This window comes from Sarcophilus harrisii, chromosome 1 (assembly GCF_902635505.1).
Source record: "Sarcophilus harrisii chromosome 1, mSarHar1.11, whole genome shotgun sequence".
In the NCBI taxonomy this organism is placed as follows: domain Eukaryota; kingdom Metazoa; phylum Chordata; class Mammalia; order Dasyuromorphia; family Dasyuridae; genus Sarcophilus; species Sarcophilus harrisii.
Window position 1 is genome coordinate 455,096,853 of NC_045426.1, and position 19,902 is coordinate 455,116,754.

At 33.5% G+C, this 19,902-nt stretch overlaps 1 protein-coding gene across 3 annotated transcripts in view; it reads left to right on the top strand.

Moving 5' to 3' along the window:
• Positions 1 to 19,902, top strand: part of PDE7A (phosphodiesterase 7A) — a 134,371-nt gene that overhangs the window by 86,313 nt on the left and 28,156 nt on the right. For 2 of the 3 annotated variants that reach the window (XM_031946341.1, XM_031946342.1), the window contains exons 3-5: positions 2,700 to 2,783; positions 17,978 to 18,129; positions 19,162 to 19,225. In XM_031946341.1, coding sequence (XP_031802201.1) covers positions 2,700 to 2,783; positions 17,978 to 18,129; positions 19,162 to 19,225 — 300 coding nt within the window. The remainder of the gene's footprint in view (positions 1 to 2,699; positions 2,784 to 17,977; positions 18,130 to 19,161; positions 19,226 to 19,902) is intronic. The other variant, XM_031946343.1, reaches the window with a different exon arrangement.

Below are 19,902 nucleotides of genomic sequence, written 5' to 3' on the forward strand. Positions count from 1 at the left end.
TCTCCCATAGTAATGATAATGAATTTTTCTAACTCTTCAGAAAGCAACAGGTAGTCATTATACCAGCCACTGAAACCAAAGGGTGGGAATGATAAAGTGAAACTTTGGGAAAGGACAGAAAAATTGCTATTGTTTTTAAAAACCAAAGGCCAGAAGGAGCCAAGCCCTTAATAAGGTATTTGAGGCCAATATTCTTTCCCAAGAGGTTACTCAGGGCATGGGCCTAGGCCCAGATGACCCCTTCAACATGAAGGGTTGTTTATATTAAAGGAAAGAGGAGAACTCAGAGAGTGAGAGGTAATGCAAGAAAAAAGCTGACATACCAGGAGATACCAGGAGAGAAAAAATCTAAATAAAAGATCTAGCACATAGGCAGATAAGTCAGAGAACATCCTAAAAATAGATCTCTATTGGTTTATCTGCCTGTATACTAGTGTCAACTCTCCATTTGGGGGACCATCTCCTTCACACTTCAACACAAACACCAAACCTTGTTGAAAAAATTCAATTATTGGGGCAGCTAGATGGCACAGTGGATAGACCACCAACCTTTGAGACAAGAGGACCTGAGTTCAAATGCAGCCCCAGATACTTAATACTTTCTAGTTGTGTGACCCTAAGCAAGTCGGTCATTTAACCCTAATTGCCTTGCAAAAAATCCAAAAAAAAAAAAAGAAAAAAATTCAACTGACTCAATTTTTAATATATCAGAAAGGTTAGAATGATAAGGTGACTACAAATTTATATTCTTAAAAACAAATGTATTCTGAATGTGGTTTATCCTTTAAAATGCTTATTGATTGAAAAACTATGAAATTTATTATTTGACTCTATAAAAAAAGGACTAATTTGAATTTGTGTTATAGCCTGCTTTCTGTCCCCCCACCCACCCCCTCTCTCCCTACAGTTAAGGCTTTATCTTAGTACTCAGTTTTGAAAATATTTACTATCAGGGTATCTGACCCTTTAAAAAACTTTTTCCTTAAAAAGTTATCTGGCAAGAAAAAAAGAACTGTCTGTAGATTAGTAATGTTGGAGTTTATTCTTTTAGTAGTCAGTATTGTTGGTTGACTAAAACTTGCCCCTCCTAAGCTTTAGGTGATCATATTAATACCTAGTATCTATTAATATATAATCACCTTTTTTTGTTTGTTTTGTTTGCTGCAAAGTTATGTTGGGAAGTGGACAAAACTCTGGTGCTTTAAGTTTTATACCAAGTCCATACTAGGTGTTCACTATTTTGGGGGGTTGGAAGGATCATAAGACTTAGGAAAGACATTACTTTTGAGTTAGAGCAGTTGTCTGTCTTGGTGAAAGCAATACTTGAACTAATGAAATTATGTATCTTTGATTTACAGATATTAAGCATTCAAGTATAAGTGCCAGGCAGACCTGATGAGATGCTAACTCTCCTTGTATAATTATCAAGTACTTTTTAAGATATTTATGTGTATTGTAAAACACAAATTAAATATTTAATTTGCTTAAGTTAGAAGATGTTCATTTAAATTTTGATGTCTTTCTTTTTGTAAATTTTAATCCGTTCTAATTCTAAAATGAGCCATTCATTACACTCAACTAAATCTTGTAGATGTAAGAGAAGTTAGACTTAATCTAATTTAGTATCTTCATTTTAAAGGTAAGGAACCTGATTTACTAGTTATGACTTCTAGAATTATTATGTATGAGAATTCTGTGAAAATATAATCATAACAGTTACCTAGAACATAAGAGTTTGAGTTCCATGTTACTTTAAGGATAAAGTTTTTTAAAAAGTAAATTGATTTTTCACTAACCCTATAACAAAATTAATTTGTATTTCTAAAGGGCTTACCTCAGTATTTGGAATTATAAATATAAGAGATTATTATGAAGTAAAGAATCGACTTCAACTCACCAAAATCAGTTTCATTACTTCAAACATACTTCCTAATCAACAGAAAAAAATACCGCATTTATTATATTCACTGTAGTAATAAATAGAATCACAGAAAGTACTTTTTTTCCCTTGTGATATGTGAAATTTTGCTTCTGTTAGATTTAAAAGGCAAGAAATTTTTAAAGCTGATTTGTATTTTCTCTTTCTTGTTCAGATCAATCATATGAAGGAATTTAATATCTCTAAAATGCTAAAATTATTAAGTGCTTCAAAATAGAGCTGATCCATATGATATTGTACTCAACATTTTTTGTGTCTTATCCAAACTCACTAAAATGCCAAGTTAAGTTACCAAAGTAGCAGATAAATTATTTAACATTAAAACGCAACTCATATATTGAGCTTAAATCTTGGGTTTACTGAAGTGAAATTTTCTTTAATAACTAATTTTTTTTGAAATTCAACAAATTTGCATTTATTTAGATGGTTTTGGATTTATGTTGATTTCAGGAACACTTTCTGTGCTCTTTGCATAGAAATAGATTATTCATTTGTGTTCATTTCCTTTAAGATATCATACTTTAAAATAAATAATATAATTGGTTTTTTTGTAATAGAAAAGTCACAATAGACTGTCCTTAGAAATGAGTACTATTAGTGTTTTAGTTACTTGATCCATAGATAACATAAGTAGTAGATGAGATGTATAGATCACTAATTTTGAGGCTGCTGTGAAGTATTGCTGACAGCAGCTTCTTTTCATTTGTGTATTTATCTCTACAGTCTTCCAAGCTTGTATTTTATTCTTGACCCTATCTAGGAGATGTACGAGTAAGGAGTCGGGCAGGATTTGAATCAGAAAGAAGAGGTTCTCATCCATACATTGATTTTCGTATTTTTCACTGTAAGTATTAGCAGTTGCTAATTAGCAGCTAATTAGCACATCTCATTGAGGCTTTTTTTTAAGTAGAAATTTTAACTTATTTCAGTGACATAAATTGCAGATTTGCAAAGAATTAACATCCTTATGTTAGGATATTTTAAAAAATAACAAAATATGGTAGAACTATCTTTACAGTTCTTAGTAGAAAGGGATTGAAGATTCTAATTAAAGAATCAAAATGAGTTTTGATGATTTTATTTGGATTTATTTTGAATCCTGTGATTTTGCTGAAGTTATTTTTTAATTGCCTCTTTAAGGTTCTTAGAGTATAAACCATCATATGGTAATGGTGCAATTTCTTATTTGTAAATTTAAAGAAATTAGATTAAATGAATCTTTAAGGGCCTAATCTTCAATACTGAATGCTATTTATTTATTTGTCTATCTGTCTGTCTATTTTTTTGTTTTTTACTGAGGCAATTGGGATTAAATGACTTGCCCAGGGTCACACAGCTAGGAAGTATATTAAGTGTCTGAGGTTGGATTTAACTCAGGTCCTTCTGACTTCAGGGCTGGCACTCTATCCACTGTGCCATCTAGCTGCCCCATGCTGTTATTTATTTTTATAGACATCTATTATATATAGGTATCCAGTCATCAAATATTTATTAAATGCTTTTTCTGTATCAGTTAATGTTCTAGATGTAAGAATATAAATAAGCTCACCAAGGGAACAGATTGCCTAAATTCTTATCTGTTCAAATCTATGTTTAAAGATATATTAAATGTTCAACAAAACTTAAAATATGCTTTTTGAATTCAACTAGCTTATTAAAACTAGTTGCATATAATGCATGTAAATGTCTATTTCTGAATGGTTTATTGATTGAATTTTGTAAGCAATGGTAGATTCAGGAGTGAAGTGACAAAGTTTAAACATGGTATTTTCAAAACAAAAGCATAGATATAATGCTTCAGCCCTTTGAGAATTTTCTTTAAAATGAAGTCATTTAAATCTTACATTGCTAGGTAATTTTTTGAGAACATTTTCTTGTTGTTTTTAAGAAAGTGTAAGGACTCATGGAATGGAAGTCTGGACCTTGTATAAACTACCTGAGAGAGAGTACCTGCCTCCTGATGTTGTGTAAACAAAGTGCATGAGGAAGGCTGTGGAGACTGCTTAGATGCTGTTTCACCAACTGCATAGTTAGTTGGGGTCTCTTGGGGCTTACAAGAATCTAAAAGTCTGTAGCTGGCTTCTGCCAACCCTCTGGTGAAAGATTATGCCACAAAGGAAAGTGCTGTTAGCTTTCTTGCCTTGTGAAAAATAAACCTTAGTTTTCAACCTTTTTGTTCATTATTTTCCACTCTTAAGTGCAGAGAAGTTCTTGACTCTTGGAGAAGGTAAGCCACAGGGATGCAGGCTAGATTTTCCAGCTAGTGTAGCATTGGATTGATCAAGGAGTGATCTTTGGGAGTAACTTTCATATCAACAAAATTTAAAACAAGGACCTATTTGGCAGAGGTGCCTCCTTTGGACCTGAACTTGGTGGAAATGATGTTCTGTAAGCACTGACCTTAGTTATGGGCTTAATTCCCATTCCCAAGTGGCATAAGGGAGATCAAAAGGCCAAGACTTTTTTTTGGGAGGGGGATGTTTGTACATTTGCTCTTGCTCTATCTTTTCAGGAAATATCTATTTGTAGAAGTCAGTCTTAAATGGTTTAAAAATTGAGATTTGTATGCCAAGAAAGATACGATGCACAGAGAAATTACCAATCAGCAAGATGTTTAATAAGAAATTTACTGGAGACCAACAAAAGCAAAATATAATAGTTACAATCCAGATCTCAATAACAGTGATGATGATGACAATACCACTACCATCACCACCTACGACCACTACAACTATACTGTTAGAATCCTTACAAGCTGTTAAGTCATTAGAATTGATAGAAACAATAGTTTTCTAATTTAGCACGGTTCAGTATGATTGATCTGATCTTACAAGGAGATGTTATGGGCCAGAACTTGAAACAAGGTACTAAATGGAACTGATAGAAACAATGCTTGTCTTCACACCTTTAGAGAGCTCATATAAGCAAGAAGCTCCCAGGGCCAAAGGGCACTCTGGGACAGACACAGAGATACTCTGGGAGGAAGCCCACAACCCCACTCTTGGAGGTGGAGTCAGATTCATTCCAACTTAAACCTTGGTGCTGGCTGGAGATATTTGGAAGAAGAGAAGCTGAAGCTGGCAGAGGCAAAAGATTAGCGGCAAGAGCTCTTGGAACCAAGCAGAGAGATAGGGCTCTAAGAAAGCTAACCGGGCCCAAGGAAAGAGATAAGAAATAAATGTTTGGATTTTATCAGCTGGCTGTATTTGGAGTGATTATTACTCTGAACTGAAACTAAGGCTGCCTCCAGAAAACCTCCCCAAGAAACCTGCTCCCAGAGAGAACCATTATATTTTAAAGAAGAGAACACCACACTATACTACTACTATTGTTGATAATTAGTATTTCTGTAGTGCTTTAAGATTTGCAAAGCACTTTTACAACAACCCTAGAAGAAGCTATTTTTATTCCTATTTTATAGGTGAGGACTGTGGTGGAATGTCCAGAGTCATACAACTAGTAGGTTTCTGGGGGAGAATTTGAATTCAGGGAGAATTCCTTTTCCAGGTCCAGAATTCTTTCTACCACCTAGTAGATGTCTACAATGTCTGCTTCAAAAAGACCTGGAAAAAGCATCAGAAGATCATCTGATGAAGAAATATAAGGTGGGGTGGGGGGTGAGGGGTGGAGGGTGAAGGAGATGGGAGGGATGAGGAGGAGGGGGCATGGGAATGACACTCAATTCATTTTTTCAGAGAAGCTCAATATAAGGAAACAGATCTTTGGAACTGGTGATTGGATCTATCCAGAAGAGCAGCTAGATATTCTGCATAGAAATTGAATCAAGGTCTGCATCTGTGCATTAGAGCCAAAAGAAGTCTGAAATCTAGTGGGGATAGACCTGTCTATTAACTTCAGAAAAATAGGAAATGGTGCTGGTTGGTAACTAGTACTCTAGAGCTGTATCACAGATCCAGTACAGACTGAAAAAAGGATTGGTGGTCTAGGGCAAGAAATAGCCCTCAGCCCAAAGCTATGGACTAGACAAGGAGCCAAAACAGAAGTAACTAGCAGCCGTGTCTTTTGACCTTCAAGGTGAGTTCTCCAATTCAGCTCCCATCCTAGTCTGAAACCTGTAGAAACCTTCTGACCAGCTGATGGTAGCAGTAGTCTACTGGAGCTCTACTCAGGAGCAAGCCCCACAGTTTTGCCTAATCCCAAGTCAAATCAGACCAGGAGGGCAACTTTACTTTAGATGTGAAAGCTTGGAGTAAACTCAGAGTTTATAGTTTTAAGCTGCTCTTGGAGATACTTGAAGAATAGAGCATGTAGTATCCTGAGAAAGCAGCCACAAATTCAAGATAATAGAAAATAGATCTAAGTAAAGCCCAGACATTCATTCTAGAAGTATGCAGAACCTTAAGTATTAAGGAAGGTTGGATGAAATTAGTAAATAAAAAAAAGAACTTCATCATAAAGAACTCTTAGGTGACAAGGAGGTAAATAAAAAACTAGTCCAAAAGATGATTTCAGAACCATGGCTCCAAAACAAATTGGACATAAACCAACTAGAATTCCTATGAAAATGAAGAAAGAAATTTAGTTAAAATGATTTGGTAAATGAAATAATTCATAGAAGAAAGAACTGGAAACAAAATGATATCTGTAGAGGAAAAACATGGAAGTTGAAGTAAATTAGTTTAGCAGAAGTATAAAACCTCTCAAAAATAGTTTCTTTGGAAATTAAGGATCAAAGAAATGAATAGCACCATGAAATAGCAAGAAATATTAGAAGACTGAAAAAAACGGATACAGGATTTCATCAAATATAACTGATATGGAAAATAGATCAAGGAGGGATAATTATTATTATAATAAGAAAAGTATACTGGGCACTAAAATTCAAGAAATCAGGAAACAAAACTATCCAGATGTGTTAGAAGGCGAAACAGAATTCTCTGGTTACCTGCTGAAAGATATTCCAAAATGAAAACTTCCAGGAACTTTATAGCCAAAACCTGGAGTTCCTAGGTAACAGAAAAAAATACTACAAGAAACCAGAAAGAATTTCAGCAACAAAAAGCCATGGTCAAGATAACTCAAGATATAACTATCACCAACTCTGAAAAACAAAGACCTTGAAATATGATATTGTCCTTTGCATATTTATCTCTTCATTTATCAAGGAGATCAAAGATTAGATAACTGAGGTGGTTTCTGGTCTTTTTTGTCTCCTGATGATAATTGATTTTCATTAATTAAACTTACTTAGAAAATGGTAATAGTGCCAATGTATATTGTTTTATTCATTTTTCAGTAGCTTGTTATGCTAAAACTTTTAATTGCATGCCATTCTCACTTTTATGCTTATGTTCTAATTCGATAATGATTTTGTTCATGTTCATTTAGAAGTGACTCATAGTAGCTATTTACTGTCAGTTAAATTTTTTATCATTTTTATTTTTAAATGATGTTTTAGTTAGTTTTCACCATGTTCTCTATCTAGTGATTTGTCTTGAAAAAAAGTATCCTCAAAAGCCATTGACTTCTTTTATCTAATACTGAGTATTGCATTTTAGCATACATTTTTGTTATCTTCTCTTTATTTTCCTATGCACTGAATTCAGTTTCAGAGTATTAAGCTGATTTCATTTGAGGCATCTTAATTGAGTTCATCAAGTTTCTGCCACCTTACCGGTAGTATCAGATATTGACATATAAGCCTCAATTACTTTTCCTATTGATCTTATATGTTCTTATAGTGAATATGGAAATATAAGCTGATCAAATAGCCCAAGAAAAGTTGTTTCTTTTTGCCCTCTAAAACACCATAAAGCTCATTCTATTGTGCCACAGATCCCTTTTATTGTCCTGACTCAGTTTCCCTAATTGTTCTGCCTCAGTTTCCTTAATTGTTCTGTCTCATTCCCCTTAATTGCAAACCCCCTCCTCTGGTTCATTAAGACTGATATAACTCAGGGCTACTAACTCTAAGTTTATAAATTGTCTATGTGTAAACTCAAGATAAGGGGGATGCCAGGCTTAACTCCCAGTTTGTTAGAATTTGTGGTCCTACCCCCCATTCTGTCATTGTTCTTCTTTATCCCAACTTTTTAGAATGTCCAGTGCCTCCCCTCACCCTGTCAGAACTGGATTGGTATTCCATTCCCACTCTCAGTGCTCTGACTCTGCCGCTGCCTTGGTCTACTCCTGTAGCTGAAGTGTGTGTGTGTGTATGTGTGTGTGTGTGTGTGTGTGTGTGTGTGTGTGTGTGTGTGTGTGAGAGAGAGAGAGAGAGAGAGAGCGAGTGCGCGTGAGCTGGATGCTTTAGACATCAGCATGCCCCCAGTATAATCTCTCCCTTTCAAATAAATTATTAAAAACTCTAATCTCTATCTTGCCTCAGTTTCTCTGGCATTACAATTCCATCAGTTCATTTATTAAAATTCTTCAAGTATGCTACCACTTCTTTTATTTTCCTCTTTTGGTTTCATATTGGTATGTCAATTTGGCTAAAACATAAAAGAGTTGGGGGAAGGAGGATGAAGTACAATAAGGCTCTATCAGATGATACTTGCACCCAAATAATCATCCTGACTCAAAAGCTTATATGACTATCTCTTTCACTCTCACAATGTCATGATGCCTTCCACGCTATCTATTATTTATGGCGTGCATGTTTAATACACACACGTGCGTGTTACCTTCATTGACATTTGACACTTGAAGGTAGAGGCTTTGATTTTTGTCTTTGTATATAAACTCAGTCTTTCATAGTCTTTCACTGTCTCTACATAAGCTATATAAGCTTATATTTCAGCAGTTTTGTCTTTTGAGAATCCAGAGTTTTAATTTATGGTCTTAAGACATGTTCCTAGTACACATTGTTAATTCACTAAAGCTTAGATGGATATTAAATTGCTTACTATTATCACATGCCTAATTCTTATTTTAGAATAGAATAACTCGTATTAATAATACTTATACTTAAAATGATCCATGATTTCATTAATGTGGGTATGTGCCAGCTGATAAAGATTAGTGGATATATATAACAGTTGGTCTTAGATGAATAAATTCCTTTAAAGAAAAAAATGGTAAAGAAAAACAATTACTTTGGGGGAGGGGGGAAACCTTGGTCTCTATTTTCTGATGATTTACAACTCCTTTCTAAGACTAGGCTGATCTTGGGTCATCATTGTCTATTACTGGACATGTATTTAAAATCTTTGCATCTTGGTAGCAACCTGCCTTAACTTGAGTTCTATCATTAAATGTTGGGAAAACTGAGTGTCACTTAATGCCATAATGAATCTTTGGAACAAAAGTAATGAGGCATTTAAAGCCTTTTAAAGGCTCACTCTAGCTTACTTTAAAATCAGTTAATTGAAAAAATTAAATATTTACTGTGTGTTAGGTGCTGCAAAATGAAGAGTGAAATAATCCCAAATTTTAGCCAAAATGGTTCTTCAGTATTCTGTCTTTCACCTTTAAGTCTTTCTTTGTATAGGTGGTCCCACTTACCTAGAAAGCACTCTTTCCCCACTTTTTCTCTTAACTTGAAGGATCAGTTTGGGTACTTTCTCCTTTGGAAAGTCTTTACTGATTTCTCTGTTTGGTTGGTGCTATTTTCCACATCAAATTATCTTGTACTTTATTTATTTGTCTTTATGTACATTTAATATATACATTTAAGAAGTAGGTAAGGGTCTGATTCTCATTAGCCATTAATAGGCCTTAGGCCAAGGCCCATTTGATCATTGTTTGGGTCCAGATTGACTTGGCTTTGGCCAGAAACCTTGAAGGTTTTCCCCTCTGTTTCATTCATTTATTTTTTTAGGTTCTTTCCTTCCCTCCCTTCCTCCCTCAATTGCTACTTAGCCTTCACTGAATGGGGGCAGCCTCAGTCAAACTGAGATTTGTTGAAGACTTTAGCTTAACTTCCCAGACTAACAGAGGAGGAAGTAAATTGCTTGAATAGTCCCATTTCAGAAAAAGAAATAGAACAGGCAATTAAACAACTCCCTAAGAAAAAATCCCCAGGACCAGATGGATTTATATGTGAATTTTACCAAACATTTAAAGAACAATTGGCCCCAATGCTATATAAATTATTTGATAAAATAGGGAATGAAGGAGTCCTACCAAATTCCTTCTATGACACAGACATGGTACTGATACCTAAACCAGGTAGGCTGAAAACAGAGAAAGAAAATTATAGACCAATCTCCCTAATGAATATTGATGCTAAAATCTTAAATAAGATATTAGCAAAAAGACTACAGAAAATCATCTCCAAGATAATTCACTATGATCAAGTAGGATTTATACCAGGAATGCAGGGCTGGTTCAATATTAGGAAAACTATCAATATAATTGGCCATGTTAATAACCAAATTAACAAAAACCATATGATCATCTCAATAGATGCAGAAAAGCATTTGATAAAATCCAACATCCATTCCTATTAAAAACACTTGAGAGTATAGGAATAAATGGACTTTTCCTTAAAATAATCAGCAGCATCTATTTAAAACCATCAGTAAGCATCATATGTAATGGAGACAAACTGCAACCATTCCCAATAAGATCTGGAGGAAACAAGGTTGCCCACTATTGCTACTTATTTAATATTGTATTAGAAACACTAGCTATAGCAGTAAGAGCTGAGAAAAAGATTAAAGGAATAAGAATAGGCAATGAGGAAGCCAAATTATCACTCTTTGCCGATGACATGATGATATACTTAGAGAACCCCAGAGATTCTGCTAAAAAGTTATTAGAAATAATCCACAACTTTAGCAAAGTTGCTGGTTATAAAATAAACCCACATAAGTCATCAGCATTCTTATATATCACTAACAAAATCCAACAGTCAGAGTTACAAAGAGAAATTCCATTTAAAGTAACTACTGATAATATAAAATATTTAGGAATCTATCTGCCAAGGGAAAATCAGAAACTATATGAGCAAAATTACAGACCACTTTTCACACAAATTAAGTCTGATCTAACCAATTGAAAATATTAAATGCTCTTGGATAGGCAGAGCAAATATAATAAAGATGACAATATTACCTAAACTAATCTATTTATTTAGCGCTATACCAATCAGATTCCCAAAAAACTATTTTAATGACCTAGAAAAAATAACAACAAAGTTCATATGGAAAAACAAAAGGTCAAGAATTTCAAGGGAATTAATGAAAAAAAAATCAAATGAAGGTGGCTTAGCTGTACCAGATCTAAAATTATATTATAGAGCAGCAGTTACCAAAACTATTTGGTATTGGCTAAGGAATAGATTAGTTGATCAGTGGAATAGATTAGGTTCAAGGGATAAAACAGTCAACAAATATAGCAACCTAGTCTTTGACAAACCCAAAGTTCCCAGCTTTTGGGATAAGAACTTACTGTTTGATAAAAATTGCTGGGAAAATTGGAAACTAATATGGCAGAAACTAGGCATTGATCCATACTTAACGCCATACACCAAGATAAGGTCAAAATGGGTTCATGACCTAGGCATAAAGAATGAAATTATTAATAAATTAGAGGAACACACCTCTCAGACCTGTGGAAGGGGAAGGTCTTTATGACCAAAGCAGAACTAGAGATCATTACTGATCACAAAATAGAAAATTTCGATTATACCAAACTGAAAAGTTTTTGTACAAACAAAACTAATGCAGACAAGATTAGAAGGGAAGCAATAAACTGGGAAAATATTTTTACAGTCAAAGGTTCTGATAAAGGCCTCATTTCCAAAATATATAGAGAATTAACTCTAATTTATAAAAATCAAGCCATTCTCCAATTGAAAATGGTCAAAGGATATGAACAGACAATTCTCAGATGAAGAAATTGAAACTATTTCTAGTCATATGAAAAGATGCTCCAAGTCATTATTAATCAGAGAAATGCAAATTAAGACAACTCTAAGATACTACTACACACCTGTCAGATTGGCTAAGATGACAGGAAAAATAATGATGATTGTTGGAGGGGATGCGGAAAACTGGGACATTGATGCGTTGTTGGTGGAGTTGTGAACTAATACAACCATTTTGAGAGTAGTTTGGAACTATGCTCAAAAAGTTATCAAACTGTGCATACCCTTTGATCCAGCAGTGTTACTACTGGGATTATATCCCAAAGAGATTATAAAGAAGGGAAAGGGACCTGTATGTGCACGAATGTTTGTGGCAGCCCTTTTGTAGTGGCTAGAAACTGGAAACTGAATGGATGTCCATCAGTTGGAGAATGGCTGAATAAATTGTGGTATATGAAAATTATGGAATATTACTGTTCTGTAAGAAATGACCAACAGGATGATTTCAGAAAGGCCTGGAGAGACTTAACTAACTGATGCTGAGTGAAATGAGCAGGACCAGGAGATCATTATATACTTCAACAACAATACTAGATGATGACCAGTTCTGATGGATCAGGCCATCCTCAGCAACGAGATCAACCAAATCATTTCTAATGGAGCAGTAATGAACTGAACTAGCTATGCCCAGAAAAATAACTCTGGGAGATGACTAAAACCATTACATTAAATTCCCAATCCCTATATTTATGCACACATGCATTTTGATTTCCTTCACAAGCTAATTGTACAATAATTCAGAGCCTGATTCTTTTTGTACAGCAAAATAATGTTTTGGTCATGTATACTTATTGTGTATCTAAGTTATATTTTAATATATTTAACATCTACTGGTCATCCTGCCATCTAGGGAGGGTGGGGGGTAAGAGGTGAAAAATTGGAACAAGAGGTTTGGCAATTGTTAATGCTGTAAAGTTACCCATGTATATATCCTGTAAATAAAAGGCTATTAAATTAAAAAAAAAAAAAAAAAGAAGACTTTAGCTTAAAAAGGCTGAAGTCTCCCACTGCACCGAGGGCCATCTCCAGTTGTTTTGATCTTTATTTTTCCATTGGATCCAGATGGCTCTGGAAGGGAAAGTGAGGCAGATGACCTTGAACAGCTCTTTCTCACTGAAATCCGATTCACTTGCATATCATATACCATCACCTCCCTGATGTCATGATCACTCTTTGAGATTGAAGGACAAACAACAACTATTAATATATAAATATTCCCAGTGGAATATTAAGTACCTGGAAGACCAAAACTGTTGGTTTGTTGTTGTTGTTTTTTTTTAATTGTCTTCTCAAAAAATAGTGTTTTATACACAGCAAGTATTTATTGAATTGAGAAAGATAACGGTAATTTGTTCACTCAGGCATACTATTTTTACTTGTTGGGATGGATTATTTAATAATGATGTGATTTAAAACTAACATAATTTAAAAGAATTTAGTCTGAAAGAAGCTGAGTTTTAAAAGAAAATTTATGCAATTGAAAGTCATGTTATTAGTAATGTTACTTCTTTGGCAATAATATAGGATCTTAATAACACCGGCAACAAATGATCCTGGGTTTGGGAAATAAATGGAAATTTAAGCACTAATTGTTAAGGAGAAAGAGTGGAAAATTGAGGGAGGGTAGCTATTTAGCAAAAAGTAATTTGAGTAAATCAAAGAGTAAAAGTGAAAAAGAAGAATAATGATGGTTATTGATTCTGTGCTTGATTGTTGAGGCAGTTGTCAAATTGACAACAGAAAGGTTCACTTTTTTCTTTTAGTGCATTTATATACAAGATATATAAAAGAATCTCCAAAGGCCTTAATGAAAATGATTAACTTAACCATTACCACCTGATTTATATAAGTATATACTGTCAAAAATGACAAAAGATGAATAGATGATGTTGGAGTGTGCAAAGATAGTAATCCAATGAGTGAAATTGAATTGACCCAGCCATTCTGGAAAGCTATAAAATTGTGTTTAAAATAATATTCACAGTGAAAGTTGTTGAGGTAAAAAAGAACTAGTAACAAAGTAGTGCTCATTGATTGAAAAGTGGCTATAAACCAATTTTGGTATGTGAGTATGTATACTGGAATTAAACAACTCCAATTTGGTAAATAATGGGATATTAAGTCAGCAGAGAAGCATGGGAATGCTTCTATGAAATGGCATAAAGCAGTGAAGTACCAGAACCAGGAAAACAGTATGTACAATTGCTATAACCTTGAAGGCAGGAACTATTTTTCACTTTTGTTGTTTGTATCCCCAGTCCTCAGCACCATACCTTACTTCTTAGTAAGATACTCAGTAAGTGCTTGTCAATTTATTAAAGAAGTTGAAGCACAGAGAAATTAAAGACTTTCTTGAAGTCATAGAGCTAGTAAATGTCAGAACTGGCAGTTGAACTTTGTTCTGCTGATTGAATCATGATCTTAACATTTATATAGCACTTTTAAGGTTTATAGAGTGTTTTACATATATTATTTCATTTGATCCTCATTTGAATCTTATGAGGTATATGTAATTGCTATCATCCCCATTTTACAGATGAGGAAACTTGAAACTCAGAAAAGTTAAGTGACTTGCTTAGATTCACACAGTGTCTGACTTAGGATTTGAACCCAAATTTTCCTGATTCCAGCCAAGTCCAACTCTATATCCACTATGCCACACTGCTTCTAAAAATCATGATCTCTAGCCCCAATTTCTTCCCTGATTGAACTCCAGTAAAGCTGGACATTTCTATGCTGCTGGCACTTCAGACTCGCTATATACTCAAAACTGAATTTATCATATTCTCTCTGTTTTGGTCCTTCTTTTACTATTTATTTTGACTTAGACACCATTTTCACAGTCACCTAGGCTCAAAATATCAGGATCATCTTGATTCATCCTTACTTTTCATGTAAAATCTGTTGTCACATCCGGTTTTATTTACCTTTACTCCAAATCTTGGCACCTACTATGTGCCAGACACTATGCTAGGCACTTTACAAATTATAATTTACTTAATCCTTAGATTAACTCAAATGGATATGTACTATTATTATTTCCATTGAATAGTTGAGGAAACTGAGGTAATTAGAGGTTAAGTGACTTGCCCAGGGCCACACAACTAGTAAGTGTCTGAGGCTGATTTTTAACTCAAATCTTCTCAACTTCAGGCTTATTGCTCTATCTATTGCACCAGTTAGTTGCCTTTTACATTCATCCTACATCCTATTCATGTTATCATAATCTGTCAAACATGATCACATTTGAACATTGTTAATACATGAAAACATATATATATATATATATATATATATATATATATATATATATGTTTTCATGGATATTTTCAGGTTAATATGACTTAAAAAGTCACATGAAGTTCATGATAATTTTTCCTTTAATATTTTCCCTAACTAAGCTATTCCTTCTTCTTCTTAACCACTAGTGGTTTCCATTGACCTCTTTTTTCCATAGTGGGTCCTTAGCATATTCTAGCTTTCTATCATATAAAATCTTGTTAGCACTCTATACTCTTTTCTTATTAGTAATTGCATATTTCAGATCCACTTTGTTCTTGACACTGAATGTAGTAGTCAAAACTTATTCCTCTTTATGGGATAGGGAAAACAGGTGATTTTAAATTAATGATTATAAAATTAGTTTCGTAGTTGAAATAGTTACTTTTCATTTAGATGTGATAGAGTAGGGGAAAAAGCTTTGAGCAACTCCATTTGGGGGATTTATTCTAGTTTAGTGGTTGAGAAGCCCAAGACTGAGATAGTTACAGCATTTCATTTTATTTTACAGTCATTTCTTCATATTTCAAACATAAGCTCTTTAAAAATTAAAATAGCTGGGGAAGCTAGGTGAGGCAGTGGATAGAGCACCAGCCCTGAAGTAAGGAGGACCTGAGTTCAAATGTGACCTCAGACACTTAAATTCCCAGCTATGTGACCCCTGGGCAAGTCACTTAACTCCAATTGCCTCAGCAAAAAATAAATAAATAAATAAATAAATAAATAGCAGGTCCATAAACACTTATGAAACTCTTCATAAATGTCAGGTACTTAAAAAGAAAAACAAAAAAAGAACAACCAAGAGAACAAGGAACTTATGTTCAATAAGGGTTGGATAAACTTGAAGGTATGTAGACAACTATGTACAAACAATATATAAACAGGATAGGATATTCTATAGAAGGAAGGCATTAATAAAGGGGATTGCAAAAGGCTTCTTGTAGAAGGTAATATTTTAGCTTGGACTGTAAGAAAGACTCGTCTGGATGTCAAGCTGAAAAAGGAAAAAAAAATCTTGACATGGGAAACGGCCCTTGAAAAATTTTCAGAGTTGGGAGGAGCAGCAAAGAGACCTGTGTCACTGGATTTGTATATAGTATGTGATGAGGTGTAAGGTAAGAGAGGACTGATAAGGAAACTGGCTGAGAGAGGTGAAAGGATTTGGCCCCTGGTCAAACAATTAATGAGGGTTAATTAGTGATTTGAAGTTAAATCTAGGTTAAGTGCTCTATTCATTGTATCATTTTGCCATTTCTGGAGGTGATAGCCTAAGGAGCTTATTGAATAAAGAGAGCCCCATGCTTAGATCTGAACTGTAGGAAAATCACTTGGACACCTGTGTAGACATTGGACTGAAGCTTTTGAGGTAGGCAGATCCACCAGCAGGCTGTTGGGATAGTCCAGGTGTGTCTCAAAGGATAAAAAGGCACATACACAAGAAATTTCTTGAAGATGGATTTGAGAGGATTTGACAACTGATTGGAAATATTTTCCTTTAAGTACAAATGACACTATATTAGAATCAGGTTATTTGGAGATATCCTTAAGGATGTGAAAATAGGAGCATGGCTAATAATAAAGTTGACTAATGCATTCAGATGTTAAGTGATTTTTAGCAGTACTAGCTTTACCTTTCTAATTAAATGTTGCTTAATTTAGCAACTATCTTTCCTCAGCCACATGACTATTGATGGCTCTCAGGCAATCTGAGTGACATTGGAAAACTAAACTAAATTTTATATAAATGGTATTTTATTCTTTCAAATTAAATATGGTTTTTAACATTAATTTTTTAAATAAAATTTTGAGTTCAAAATTCTTCACTATCTTTACCTCTTCTCCCTCTCCAAGATGGCAAACAATCTGATAGTATTAGTAATGTTGTGAAAGACGAAACTGAAGAAAAGGAAAATAGTATGCTTTGATCTACATTTTAGGCTTTATCAATTCTTTCTTTGAATGTGGATAGCTAGCATTTTGCATCATGAGTATTTTGGAATTTAGACTATAAATTTTAATCATGGATAATACGGAATTGAGAAGGAAAGTAGAAGGAAGAATATTTAAAGGGGAGGACTTAAGAAAGAACACTGCAAGTATTCAAATCAATCACATAATTATTAAGTTTAAACCTTTTGAATATGACTTAAACTATTTTTATAATATAACTGAAGATTTTTTTAATGAAGAGGAAAGTAAAATTTGTTCTTGCTAGAAGAACTTTTATTGGAGGCAAAATATTTGTTGATTGTTAAATAAATTATTTTTCTTTTGGAAATAAACTTCAAATTATAATATTGGTTTACATTTTAGTAGCTTAAAATATTTACATATGTGTTTATTATTAGTAAAATATTCTATACTCTCTTCCAGAAACAATGTTACTTTTGGGAAATTTAGGAAATTTGTTTCCCATCTCTATATGAATTATATAGAAATCATAATTAAATTAACTAGGTCCTTTTTTCTCTCTCAGTAAATAGTTTCTTTTTTTTTAGGAAAACATTTTAAAAGTGTTCTCAGAGTTAAAAGATAATTTTGAGAGTTTCAAATGTATCTTAGGAACTGGTTTCTTTCTAAGTATGAAAGTGTAAATCTAGGTTTGACTGTTTTGTACATAATGCTACTTAGAGGCCAAATGAAGTGCAACTTAGAGGTAGGTGGTCTGAGAGGCACAAAGTTTGGCTTCTGTTTAAGTTTCAGTATGTTTTTTAAGTGATAATCAGGTAGACTATTTCAACATTCCAACTCAGTGGAAAAATTTGTTTAATGACTTTTTCCTTAGAATAGTAATTATTAATGAGATAAATTCTTAAAAAAAAAAAACTTGTTATAGAAGTAAATTGGATAGGCAGGAAAGTTATTGTGTTATTTTACAGAATGGGAGTTTTGACTTGATGTACTGTTTTTTTATTATTATTTTTCAGCACAATCTGAAATTGAAGTGTCTGTGTCGGCCAGGAATATAAGAAGGTTGCTAAGTTTCCAGCGATATCTTCGATCTTCTCATTTTTTCCGTGGTGTTGCTGTTTCAAGTTCATTAAATATTTTAGATGATGATTATAATGGACAAGCTAAGGTTTGTATAGTTTATTTTTAAATGTTCACTTTTCTGAATAAACATAAGCAAAGAATTTTACACACACATATATATGTTAACATAATTTGTAGAGATTTAATCCAGTGTTTCATGCACATTTTTGAGTTAACTTTTTGTATGATCTTTTGAATGACTCCTTTTGAAATTGAAAGTTGCAAAGCATGATTTTGTACAGTAATGAAAGAAAGCAAACTTTCTCATTTTGGTTTAACTTTGAGGAAAAAAAATAGATCTTTATAGCATAGAGATATATTTGAAATAAAAACATTGAAATTGTTTCAACCCTAAGCTTTATAGATGAAGAAATTAAATCTAAGAGAGATTTACTCAACTTGTAACATGGGTAATTGATGACTAAGAGCCATTTATTTCTAGAATTGACAAGTGTTATTTCACAAGATTTTAGAGCTAAGAGTTACCTTAGAAACATTCTTGTCCAGCCATCCCGTTTTACAAATGAGAAAACTGAGATTTAAAAACCTTATTTGCTTAATCTCATCCAGGTAGTTGGTGGCAAATTGTTATTTCAACCTAGACCCATTTTTAATATCCATACAGATATGGCTAACTTGTTGAGAATAGTTTTAGCCACATCCCTGTAGAAGTAAGAATCTTCAATTAATATAAAAAACATTTAATTTTGTTTTTAGTGAGGCAGTTTTTAATATCCAAAATATAGTCCATATTAACCTAACTATCACAAATAAAGGTCTTCATAATAACATTTTAACACTTTGTAATTTGCAATATCTTTGATCACAATAGTTGATGACCTTAAATTATACTTGTACCGAATTCTGAAAAGTATTAAGGAAGTAAGAAAAATGAAACATCTTCTGAGTTAAGTAGATTGATCTTTGAACAAATACATCATTTGATAAAATGTTCCTTCATAATATGAGTAAATCAATTTCTATTTCTATTGTTTTTTTCTTTTTGACATAACCACAGATCACAGAAAATGTTGATTGAAATTATGTTAACACTGGAAACATTCTTATTTTATTTCAGTGTATGTTGGAAAAAGTTGGCAATTGGAATTTTGATATCTTTCTCTTTGATAGATTAACTAATGGTAAGTAAGGAATATTCTGTCCTAATCTGCTCTGTCAAAGCAAAAGTCATCTGTATTAGAGAAATGAGGGGGGGAAATAAAGAAAGACTATAGAATAATGAAAGTCTAAAGTAAATGCTTAATAAGGATTCCTATAAGATCAGTCACTCCCAAAATCTTTTTCTTCCTCAAGCTCACCTAGCTAGTAAATATCTGGGGCCAGATTTGAACTCAGAAAGATGAGCCCTCCTGACTCCATGTCTGATGCTTTATCTATTATATTACCTTGAGGTGATCCTGGGCAAGTCACTTAACTTAGTTTTCCTCAGTTTCCTCAACTGTAAAATGAACCAGAGAAGGAAATGGCAAACCATTCTAGTATCTTTGCCAAGAAAACTTCAGTTGTGGGCATTAAGAGCCAAACACAACTGAAATGAATGAACAACAAAAGGTAACTGGTAGCAAATAAACTCAGTTATCAGCAGCTTATGTTACTATGGCACTTGGTATTTGCTTTTTTTTTTTTTTTTTTTTTATGTGAAGAATCTAAAGTTTCTGAGGAATTAAATTATATAGACAGTACCTATTCAAACCAAGGCTCAAACTCAGGCCTCTTTACCTATAGTTCAGTACTTTTCTACCATATTGTGCTAAGCTCTGTGCCTTTTAGGAGTGAGCTCTATCACTTCTTTTGGAAG